General features: G+C 54.3%; 1 protein-coding gene across 2 annotated transcripts in view; it reads left to right on the plus strand.

The window, feature by feature from the left end:
- Nucleotides 1–12,575, plus strand: part of LOC133354264 (E3 ubiquitin-protein ligase NEDD4-like) — a 123,463-nt gene that overhangs the window by 50,725 nt on the left and 60,163 nt on the right. For both annotated transcript variants that reach the window (XM_061570970.1, XM_061570971.1), the window contains exon 5: nucleotides 7,523–7,576. In XM_061570970.1, coding sequence (XP_061426954.1) covers nucleotides 7,523–7,576 — 54 coding nt within the window. The remainder of the gene's footprint in view (nucleotides 1–7,522; nucleotides 7,577–12,575) is intronic.

Raw genomic sequence — 12,575 nt, forward strand, 5'->3', positions numbered from 1 at the left:
CCCCTACCCTCGCCCCCCCCCTCCCACCCTCCACATTTCAATGCGTTTTTCTGAATCGGGATCACGAATTTACACCCAGATTCTTTGCAGCCCGCCAGGGATAAAACTCACTCAGAGCTCTGCACGGGTATATCCGCACCTCCGATTAGCGCGGTTGGCTACGTATTGTGCGAAAGAAGTTCAACGTACGTGCACGTATCTGTTGCTCTGCCGCCATCTCCTGGACATTTCTTCTGACAGGTGAAGTGATTCATAATATAGTTATTTGGGTCAGATCGCGTTATTTATAAATGTGTCGTAACCCTCCACCACCCGACACGGCCAAACAGTAAAAAAATGTGTCACGTTTTTTACAAAATAATTCACTTCTTTAGCCCACCGGTGTGCTGAAGAGAGAATCAACAGCGTTTTAAGGTGAAGTGATGAAGGATTTTCGTGCCGCAAAAATCCCCATCGGTACCACGAAGATTTTTTTGCCGGCTCTGGGTGGCACCGATTCTGCTCTTGTCCACGAATTACCTGCAAGTATAATATCCATCAGAGGTCGCAAACGGGTTTTCATTCCTTACCCGTACCCGTACCCGGCCGCACCAGGGTCGCAAACGGTACCCTACCCGATACCCGGCTACCCGTACCCGGCCGGGTATCGGGTAGGGTACGGGTACGGGTACCCGATTACGACCTTTGGGATGAAGCCATGTTGCAGGCGCGGGTGGGTTGATTCTAGGAACTTGAATTGTGAGAAGAGACAAGACGTTGGGAAATGAGTGACAAACGGTGACTCACCAGTGACTCACGGCCTACCCGTACCCATACCCGGCCGCACCAGGGTCGCAAACGGGTACCCGTACCCGTACCCAGACGGGTACGGGTAGCCGGGTATCGGGTAGGGTACGGACATCGGGTACCCGGTTGCGACCTCTGATATCCATGGACTCGACTGACAGACTCGTGCGGTGGCTGTGTTCATGGCACGGCTGTTGATCGGTGAACGTGCAAGTGGTCGTGTTGGCCACAGGGTGGAGCGGTGGCAGTGTGAACGCAGTGGGGACTCGAAACGCTGCTTCACATCAAAAACACAGTTTTGAATGATTTACCAGGTAAGGCCCCACTGAGCTGCGTATATATTTTTTCAGAAGCGACCTGGCCACGATTGACAGCTCAACGAAGTGGCTTGTCACGTGGTCATTTATAGCAACAGCCAAATACTCTGAAGGCGTGATGTTGATTCTAAACGTGGAGGGAAAAACCGGAGGACCCGTTGAAAAATCCACGCGACCACGGGGAGAGAGAGAGAGACACGCAAACTCCAAATATACAGCAGCAGGCGTCATGGTCGGGATCGAACCCACGACCTCCTGCATAGCAGGCGAGGTAGTCAACATCTCGCACCGTGGCGCCCCTGCAAATGCCTCCAACCTCTTTCCCGTGCAGGTTCCTCTTCATCGTCGTCATCACGACGATGAGCAAGAGGAATTACACGATCCACCCCTGCCATAAGATGGGACGAATTGTGATGATTCGTGGTTGTGAGTTGATTCAAGCATGCATATACATGCAACAACAACAACATCTGGTTCCTATGGATAGACTCGACCCCGCCATAGTAACGTGGAATGCCCGCCACTGTAAACAGGAGACGCGCCTCGTATCAATGCTCCTTTGAGTAGGAGATCACTTTGATTTGAAAAGAATCGGCGGCAGCGGGGAGCTCTGGGGAGCAGCAACGGTTCTGATGGAACGGCCGCGTGAGATCTTCTCCACGAAGCGACGGCGAACCGCCCAGCAGTAGCAGCAGCGAGCGGGCAAGGGAGTGGGGGATCGGGCAGGGCAGCGGGCAAGAGAACAAGGGAGCAGTCATGGGTGCAGGCAAGGGTGCAGGCAAGGGTGCGGGCAAGGGTGCGGGAAAGGGTGCGGGAAAGAGTGCGGGCAAGGGAGCGGGAAAGGGTGCGGGCAAGGGAGCGGGCAAGGGTGCGGGCAAGGGTGCGGGCAAGGGTGCTGGCAAGGGTGCAGGCAAGGGTGCAGGCAAGGGTGCAGGCAAGGGAGAAGGCAAGGGTGCGGGCAAGGGTGCGGGCAAGGGTGCGGGAAAGGGTGCGGGAAAGAGTGCGGGCAAGGGAGCGGGAAAGGGTGCGGGCAAGGGAGCGGGCAAGGGTGCGGGCAAGGGTGCTGGCAAGGGTGCAGGCAAGGGTGCAGGCAAGGGAGAAGGCAAGGGTGCGGGCAAGGGTGCGGGCAAGGGTGCGGGAAAGGGTGCGGGCAAGGGTGCTGGCAAGGGTGCTGGCAAGGGTGCAGGCAAGGGAGAAGGCAAGGGTGCGGGCAAGGGTGCGGGCAAGGGTGCGGGCAAGGGTGCGGGAAAGGGTGCGGGAAAGAGTGCGGGCAAGGGAGCGGGAAAGGGTGCGGGCAAGGGAGCGGGCAAGGGTGCGGGCAAGGGTGCGGGCAAGGGTGCAGGCAAGGGTGCGGGCAAGGGTGCGGGCAAGGGAGCGGGCAAGGGTGCGGGCAAGGGTGCGGGCAAGGGAGCGGGCAAGGGTGCGGGCAAGGGTGCAGGCAAGGGTGCAGGCAAGGGTGCGGGCAAGGGTGCAGGCAAGGGTGCGGGCAAGGGTGCTGGCAAGGGAGCGGGCAAGGGTGCGGGCAAGGGTGCTGGCAAGGGTGCAGGCAAGGGTGCGGGCAAGGGTGCAGGCAAGGGTGCAGGCAAGGGTGCGGGCAAGGGTGCAGGCAAGGGTGCGGGCAAGGGTGCTGGCAAGGGAGCGGGCAAGGGTGCGGGCAAGGGTGCTGGCAAGGGTGCAGGCAAGGGTGCGGGCAAGGGTGCAGGCAAGGGTGCGGGCAAGGGGACGAGGGAAAGGGACAGGGAAGCGGGGGAAAGGGGCAAAGGAGCGAGCGAGGCGGGTGTGGAAAAATAAAACCCGGAGAGATTGCGAAACGAAGTCCGCACGTACAAGGAGTAGCAAGCACGCCCTGGTGCTGCTGGCAGCTGCTGGAGAACGCGGTGCCGCTGCCGTGTTGACACGCCGCGCGGTCACTGAGACTCGCTTTTGGTCGGGGAGCGGGAAAGGTTTGGCGCGGAGGGGGGGGGGGGCAGCATATCCCATGAGTGGTATTGTTATGTCAACAGTAAGTGAAAAGGGGGGGGGGGGGCTGGTTAAATGCCGGGAGTTGGAATAAGGGGGGCAGGGTTAGGAGTGAGTTGTCAGTGTGGAGGGGACAGTTGTCAGTGGCGTCTTGTCCAGTTGGTTCGCGTTTAGGGCTTCTGCTAGGATGTGGATGACTAGTTAGGGTTAGTGGCAGTGGGAGGGCTAGTGTTGGTAACTAGTTGGTTAGGGTTAGTGGCAGTGACAGGGCTAGTGTTGGTGACTAGTTAGTTAGGGTTAGTGGCAGTGGGAGAGCTAGTGTTGGTGGCTAGTTGGTTAGGGTTAGTGTCAGTGGGAGAGAGAGTCGTACTGGCAAGTTGGTTAGGGTTATCCTGCACAAACCATGGCAGTAGATGCTGATGCCTGATGCACAAATTGAAAGTTAAAAACTCTGCAGGCGTGTGCGACTGTGGTCATCCAGAACAGAGCGTGCAACGTGTAACTGACGATCCACAAATACGAAGGAGACATCGCAGCGATGCACTCCGCTACTGCTCCTGACGCGGTTATTTGGCTCCACCGCCTGAATGTGGAATTGGAGTTATTGTTCTGCGTCTACAGCAGCAGCCGTGCGAAAAATAAGAAGTGGAAGGGCGAGTGTTGGTGGCTATTTTTTGCCAGCTGATTATACGGAGGGCTCGCGTTTGTCTGGATAATGTAGTTACCTTGACGATAACCACACTGGCTTGGCAGTTCTTAGTTCAAACCACAATAGATGGGCTGAGTGAAAACCAAAATACAAACGAGGAACAAACACCTGAGCTGAATGGGACAAACCCCCCCCCCCCCCATTGTCCCACCTATGAGCCAATAGCAAAATACATTTTCTATTTTTAGCGGTGTTATAAAGAGGAACACACAGAGTAGAGAACGTGCAGATGATAGAGATGTCACATTGACTGTGAAGAAACCTAAGTGGGCTTGGGCCTGACATGTCAAGGGAAGAGATGATGGTAACGACGGAGTGCCCGGCAGCCAAGGCGCGCGCGTCTGTTGTGGAGATGGAGCGATGAAGTCGTCATGGTGGCGGAGTCCGGTGGCACCTTCAGGGCCGCGTTTGAATCCCCGCGTTTCGTCACCGCCGGGAGTCGCCCTGCTGCTGATAAGCCCCCACGGCCCGAAAACGGCAAGCGGACAGGAAGTTGCCGCGATTCTTCAGCTGAGCAAAAGTTACATTTCGATTTAAAGCTTTCGTGACTGCAGGGATTCATCTTCTTGATTATTTCGGTAATGTCACGTAGAAGGGAAGTACTAAAATAATAAAAGTAAAACATAATAAAATAATTCTCACGACGTTTCGGCCACAACGCAAGCAGCCAGTCTTCAGGTGAAGAGGGACGGCTGCTTGCGTTGTGGCCGAAACGTCGTGAGAATTATTTTATTATGTTTTATTTTTATTATTTTATTACGACGTTTCGGCCACAACGCAAGCAGCCGTCTTCAGGTGAAGAGGACGGCTGCTTGCGTTGTGGCCGAAACGTCGTAAGAATTATTTTATTATGTTTTATTTTTATTATTTTATTACTTCTCTTCTACGTGACTTTACCGAAAGAATCAAGAAGATGAGCAAAAGTTGTTCGGAACTTTGTGTAAAGTCAAAAAAAGGAAAGAGACGAGGGGGAACGGACATCCCGAAGTGGAGCGGTGCGAGGCAAGAGACGGATGAGAGACGCGTGGGTGACCTGCGGTGTGGTTGTCATGTTGGTGCTTGAGCACAGCAGTGGGGGATGAGATGACGCGGACGGTGTCTGTGGTGGACTGAGAATCAACGAGCGAAGTCCACGGTGCCAGTGGCCACCGGTCGGAGCAGTAGAGGAGTGACTAGGAGGCGACTGACCGCCTGGCAAGCGAGCGAGCGGGCGACTCGAGTTCTGGATCACCGATCACCCTGGCTGCTACCCTAAGTTGAACTCTATCGGGAGCAGGGAGGTAGGAACGGCGGGGGGGGGGGGGGGGGCGATCTTCCCCAGATATGGAAGCAGCGTCCCAACTTTTCAATTTGCGTTCGTTGTGCAAAATAATTCCAGGAGCGTCAACGAAGGCTTTGGCACGCAAGAGCAAGCCACGCTTCTTCGACGCCTCCTGAGTCAGATGACTAAGACAGCCGTCGTTCCCTGACAGGTCAAAGGGGTTAGCTGCCTTGGTTGGGTGTTGTGGGCAAGGTTTAGGGGGGGGGGGGGGGGAAGTGGTGAGCCGGCAAGTTTGTTTATTTTGTGTCTAGTTTTTTGTTCGTCCGCGCACCTCCGAATAGCACGGTTGCCTACGTGCAGTGCGAAAAGAAGTTCAACGTACGTACATACAGTTTAGCACGCAGGCATTTCGCGACCAATATGATCCATAGTAGAGGTTTTTTTGCGGGGGGGGTTAGATCGCGTAAATATATACACACACATCCAAGCCCCCCCCCTCTCCCCACCATCCCTGACCGCCCGCCCGACTCCCACCGCCGCTCGCCACGTTTCCATCGGCCACTTGGCGCGATTCGGGGCTCTTCCAGGGGAGGGTCGTCTCACGTCGTTGCCCTGGACGGGTTCCCTGCCGTGCGGCAGGGCCGGTTATTGCTGACGAGTTGCAACAGGTGGATCCTTGCCCCCCGCCCCCTCCGCCCCCTCCGCCCCCTCGCAGGCTGACACGCACCCAACTTAAGCACAGCCACAAACGCGTGCAACTCTGGTTTTAATGCCACGGACGCAAATATATTTTTGTTGAAATAAAAGTTCCGCGTTCTCGTTACCGGATTTTTAATCCGGATTTCGGCCGCCTGTGGTTCTCGAATGCGGCGCGTTGTCTAGGCCCAGTCGCCAAAGACCGAAGAAGAAAAATCATCATCATCATCGTCGTCGCGTTCAATTTGGTGCTGCACTTAAATCGCCTGAATTCCAGCACTGAGACTGAAAGTATTGGATTGTCTGTCATGCGACGGGCATTGCTCTCGTATGGCAGACTGAGAGTGGGGAGTGCTGCCCTCTATTGTATGTGGACCAGAGGTCGTTTGGAGGGATCTCAGAGGTAGCTCTTTGGTGTCCGCTTCCAGGGGTCACGGCCTCTCGTGCGAAGGGTTAGGGCTGCTCTGTGAGAGATCGGAGTGGACACTTAGTATGATGACGCGATGCCCATAGTGCATTCGGGTTTAAATTTGGGAAATTGACAATAATAATCACTTTCCCCTAATATTTTTTTTTCTAAAATTGGAACGATAATTGAATTAAAAATGTGCGAGTTTGGCAGTATCACATAAAAAAGACGGTAAGAGTCAAACTTTAAGCTTGTAGTTGCCACTCCACAATACTGCAAACATATTTTTTACATTTCAATTTTCACTTCTGTCCTCTGAAATGACAAACGTGTTTTATTAGGATTTTTTTTTAGTTGGCATTCGTCAGATTTTCTGGATGTTTCGCTGTAATGCATTTATCTCACGGCATAATTTGGGTCATGCAGGTGACATTTCCAGAAGGAATGGTTCCGCTGTGAGTCCTGCAGCAATTGCTTAAAGATGCACGGCTCGGGCAAATCCCGTGACATCGTGGTCTAAATTTGAAAAATTTGCTTGCAAGCGATGTACGTGATTGGGGAAACAAAGCGTTTGTCATCCCCCCTTTACTGAAAACATTATCAATACTTTCATGAAAAAGTCTTGAGATTCAGTGGAACTTTCCTGGGTGAACAAATATTATCATCATAATAACAACAACAGCAGCAGTGAACACAATGGACTTTCCATCCAGAGGTCATCGGGTTCTTCAAGATCTCTCTCGGCGTGGAAACTATTTATATTAGCGAATGCTTTTGCACGTGATGTTAACACAGAGCACGAGATACACAAGGGAAATGTATTAATTACATGTGGATGTATTTCGATGTAATATGTGAGTGGATGTGAGCCCACGCCATAGAGCCATGCGACAGCCTCCTCTTCCAGCACGTACGGGAGGGCGAAATTAAAACACATTCCTGCGGAGGGAGCTGGTAGGAACATTGGGTTGCTTGGTCAATGGCCAGGGTCAACGGCAGCGTGGTGTATTTCGCAAATATGGCCGACTGTGAGGGCTGGCACAAGCCGGCGTGAGTAGGTTAAACGTTGAGTTTTATAAGGGCACCACGGGGTGACCAGCCCCTCCCCACCCAGCCCCACCCCACCCTCCCCACCCAGCCCCTCCCCACCCTCCCCAACCAGCCCCTCCCCACCCTCCCCACCCAGCCCCTCCCCACTCTCCCCTCTCCACCCAGCCCCACCCCTCCCATTTTTTGATGCAGGACGGACGGACACAATAATCCCCTGTGGGCTGCTGTAACCAGGAGGTGCCTACCAGTAACATTGCTTAAGATTCTTAAAGTGATTGGGCAGAGTTGAGTTAGGGTCACCGGGTCACTCATCGTCCTGTTCTCGTTGTCTCCAGGTGGACCCGCACAACCACGGTCTCCTGTTCGAAGTGTTTGATGAAAATCGACTGGTAAGTCACAGACGGACGACTTCATATTCTTTGGGTCTTTCGGTAAAGTCACATAGAAAGGTTCAAAGAAAATAACAAACAAAAACTACGGCGTTTCGATCGCCGCTTGTGTTGCGATCGAAACGTCGTAGTTTTTTGTTATTTTCTTTGAACCTATCTATATAAAAAAAATCTTGACTTAAAGCTTTCGTGACTGCAGGAATTAATATTCTTTGAGTCTTTCGGTAAAGTCACAGAGATAGGTTGAAAGAAAATAACAAAACACTACGACGTTTCGATCACAACACAAGCGATCGTCACATCGCGGTTGTGGGGAGTTGAAGCAGTTATGGGGAATTCAAGCGGTTGTGGAGAATTTAAGCGGTTATCGGGAATTGAAGCAGTAATGAGGGATTGAAGCGGGCATTGCCCTGTGGTTATCCCTCGTCTCTACACGTCCATCCGCCCACCTGACTGCCCGCCCGCCCGTCCATCCCTCCGTCCGTCTCTCCATTCCTCGTCTTCCCAGCCACCGGCACACTTCACCGCTGTATTCGTGAAACGTCGGAGGGGTTGGTTAAGGGCGGGGGGGGGGGGGGGCCACAGAAGGTGAGGCGAGGGCGGTACGGGGAGAAGAGGAAACGGCGGCGGATTTTGGCGAAGCCGCGTAACAAAAAAAAAGTCGAAAAATGCCCCGTGCGCGAATCTCAAACAGCGGCTGTGTTGTTTTTTTTCTTCTTCCGCTGCCTGTTTTCTTTTTATGTCGGTTTGGCAGCCCACCTCCACTCCCCTCCCCTCTCCCTTCCAATTTTTAAAAGAAATTTAGTTTACAGTTTTTTTTTCATATTTTAAAAATATTTTCCACCGCTGCGTGGACTGCGGCCCCGCCGTGCCGTTGGTGGCACCGCGGAGGGGGGAGGGCGGTTCGATTCGGAAACAGAATCTGTATTCATACTGGAGGAGGAATCCGTTCAGCTGTAAAGCTCTTTAACACAGATCTCCAGCAGGGGCGGGTAACGAACGTTATGACAACCAGTACAAAAACATGATAGTAGTAGTGCAGAGTACAAGAAAGGTCAACAAATCACCCAAACAAACACAACATTAAACCATCACAATCCTACCAGGCAAAGCCCATTGAGGTATTAACTTATCTTTCAGAAGCGACTTACCACCTTGATAGGCGTGTAGGATGAACAATACACTTTGCCCCCCCTCCCTGCTACTCCCACCATCACTAAAACTCACCATGAACAGGGTAGGGAATGTGGTGAACCAGTTGAATGAACTTTTGAATGAATGTGCTGCGACTGTGAGAACTCCTGCTTTGCATTGGCTGTCGTGGGTAAAAATAGTCACCGGTAAAAAATTCATCCTCTTATCCACAGAGCTAAAACTGAGGCCTCTTGTGTGCCCTGTAAGTGTGTTGAGGTTGTTTCGTACTGTACGTAGCCAACCTCGCTCATCGGAGTTACGGGAGGAGGCCAACAAACTAAAGTCAAAAAAGCAGTTCTACACGAATGAGTTTTCAATCCAGATTTAAAAGCGGCTTCCCAAAATCGGAAGGAAGAGCGTTCCAGACGGCCGCAGAAGCGCTTCCGAAAGCGCCGTGCGATGCGGCGACCGTCTTTGTTCGATGGGCAGCGTGATGGTTTATGCTCCGTGACGAGATCAGCGATGGTACTGTGGTGCAATTGTGGCGAGCACTTTGTCTGTAATGAGTGCGACCGCACACTGAGCCAATGCACCTCGGCGAACACCGGACGGACGCGGTTGGATCTTGCAGGAGCCGTCGCGACACGTGCCAGAGAATTTCTGTCCACGCTGGAGCATGGTAAAGGGTTTGCCAGACGTCCCGTAGAGTAGTGAGTTGCATTAAGTAGTGAGTTGCTTTAGGTAGTCAGTTATCATTAAGTAGTGAGTTGCATTAAGTAGTGAGTTGCAATGAGTAGTGAGTTGCATTAAGTAGTGAGTTGCATTAAGTAGTGAGTTGCATTAAGTAGTGAGTTGCAATAAGTAGTGAGTTGCATTAAGTAGTGAGTTGCATTAAGTAGTAATCGAGCCTTGTCGATACTACACTTGAGCTAACAGCTCCTTCATACACAGAAGACGCTGCTGCTGCCTGACTGCTGTTTCACGTCTGTAGCTGTCACCTCCGCCCCCCACCATGCCCCCCAACCACTACCCATGCCCCCCAACTCCCACCCATGCCCCCCCAACCCCCACCCAACCCCCACCCATGCCCCCCAACCCCCACCCATGCCCCCAACCCCCACCCATGCCCCCCAACCCCCACCCATGCCCCCCAAACCATGTCCCCCCACCCCCACCCATACCTGCCCAACCCCCACCCAACCCCCACCCATGCTGCCCCAACCCCCACCCAACCCCCACCCATGCCCCCCAACCCCCACCCATGCCCCCCAACCCCCACCCATGCCCCCAACCCCCACCCATGCCCCCCAACCCCCACCCATGCCCCTTAAACCATGTCCCCCCACCCCCACCCATACCCCCCAACCCCCACCCATGCCCCTCCAGCCCCCACCCATACCCCCCAACCCCCACCCATGCCCCCACCCATGCCCCTCCAGCCCCCACCCATGCCCCCTAACCCCCACCCATGGCCCCCCAACCACTACCCAACCCGTCCAACCCCCACCCATGCTCCCCCCATGCCCCCCCCCCATGCCCCCCAACCCCCACCTGTCCAGTCCCCCCGTTACAACGCCGGTCACCACCCACCGCTTGTAAATCAGAGACCCCCCCCCCCTGCCCCCCACGCGCTGGGCAACGGCATCCCCGGGGCTGGGGGCACGGGGTTCTGACCGCGCCGTGGCGGCAATGCGAATGAGTCAATGCGCCGTTAATCGACCCTAATCCCACGTTGGCAAATGCCCGTCTCGTGCTGCGCGAGACACTGCGTCTCGCACAGACACAGCCCCAACACACGCACACACAGACACACAAGACAAAGGTTAAAGATTCCCCCCGTGTAGCCTCAACAGACTGTTGGGGCAAGTGCTGTCAGCGAGCACATATGAAGGCCGGCACGGCACACGAGGGTGTGGTTGGGCAGCACCACGCCCGGCCGCCTTTGTCTCCCCAGTGGCGATGTTTACACATCACACTGGGTACTCATTTGAGGCTGAGTCGACCTAGGGGAGGCCTAGGACCGGTTCAGATTATCGTCACTGGTGGTGTTGGCCGTGAGCGGGAATCGAACCTGGGTCGCCGGGTTCGTAGCGCAGCGCGCTAACCACTACGCTACCGCTGCCCATTCCACAGACACACACACAGACACACACACACAGACACACACACACAGACACACACACAGACACACACGTTCACACACCCACGTACCTTCCCCCCCTTTGGAAGCCCCTTTCCCGGCTGCGTCCACTGAATGCCTCTCACTCAATACCGATCGCGGGGGCCCTTTGCTCAGATTTTCCGACTGCGGTTTTTTAAATATATATAATAAAATATAAATCCGTAGCAAAAAAAAAATCTTCATAAATGGTACCTGTGTGTGTGCGGTTATGAACGTGTGGACGAGTCCTGGGCAGTATTTGCGTATGTGGGGAGCGGTGGTCCAGTGGTTTGATATCCTGGGTTCGATTCCCAACCTTGTTCAATAGCAATGTCAAGTGTCCTAAGCTGCCCTTTGACCCAGCAGACATACTTATAGGGAATGCTGTGTGTGCGTGCATGTGTAATGAGTGGCGGCGTAGTGGCTATACCGCGCAACGCTACGAACCTGGGCAACCTGAGTTCGATTCCAGGCCGCGTTGCCTATCTGAGCCTCCGGGCACCTGCTGCGGTGTGGATTACAACTTTAGCACTGGGGAGACAAAGGCGGCCGGACGTGGTGGTGGTCACACCACCCACTTGTGTGCCGTGCCGGCCTTAATAGGTGCTCGCTAACTACGTTAGCCTCACCGGTCTGTTAGGACTACAACGGGGGGATCCTTGTGTGCGCCTGTGTGTGCTTTTCTGTGCGTGGGTTGAACAGCTGATGTCTTGGTTTGAAATCGAGTTTGCTGCCAGGCAGAGAATGTAAGAGTGGATATCTTCCCGTCCACGGCTGGCGAGTCTGGCGGGTGGCTGCGGGAGTTGGCCTCGTGGCGAACATCTCAAATTCTGCCCGGCGAATGGTCCAAGCGGCGGTGGCGTTACTCCAGCGGCCCCACGGTTTGAGATGGCCGACCGCAGTTGTACTGCGTGGGCTGCTCTTAATTTTGCATTCTGCGCAGAGGATGGCCGCATCTGCCGCGCGATGCTCCGGCGCGGTTGGATACGGCCCATTGTCTGTGTGACTCGTGCGGCAGAGGGACCACGGTCGCGACGATGCCACAGGAGCTGGAGATTTGCCCCCCCCACCCCCCTCTCCGTTTGCCTGCTGTGAGGGTTTCAACTGAGGCCTCGCTGCCCCACTGGGTGAGCAACGGTCATGCCCCGACTGACGTTCGTTGCGTAAGCACGGGACGCTCTTGAAATGATTTCACAATCACAATCTCGCGCTGTTGTTGTCTACCACTGCTTGGGCAATGACCCCCCCCCCTCCTCCTCCACCACCACCACCCCCCCTGTTTATTTCCATTCCTTCCTTTCCTCGGTCGTACTTTCCTGTCCAGCAGTGCCCTCCAAAACTCTTTGATCGCGTAAACAACGCGCGCTCTGGAACCGATTTCCCAACGGGGGAACCTCGGTTCAGAATCGGAATATTTTATTTATACTGGAGGAATCCGGTGAGCTATGAAGCTCTTTCTTTGTTTACGGATTTATTGTCCAATTTGTTGTCGTCGGCCTGCAACGCTGCCCCATTCCCACGTGGATTTCTTTCGCCTCATCACCATCGTCATCGTCGTCGGTGTGACCCTTGTTCTTTTCCTTCGTTTTTCATTCCTCGGCCTAGCTCTTCGCAGCAGCCACCCTCCTACCTCTCCTCTCTCATCTCACTCGCAGACTCAGAGGCGCGTTTCACATGTTAATGGCACGCTCTTCGAAACGACCG

This window comes from Lethenteron reissneri, chromosome 46, assembly GCF_015708825.2.
Source record: "Lethenteron reissneri isolate LAM-NWPU_2019-01 chromosome 46, ASM1570882v1, whole genome shotgun sequence".
Classification (NCBI taxonomy): domain Eukaryota; kingdom Metazoa; phylum Chordata; class Hyperoartia; order Petromyzontiformes; family Petromyzontidae; genus Lethenteron; species Lethenteron reissneri.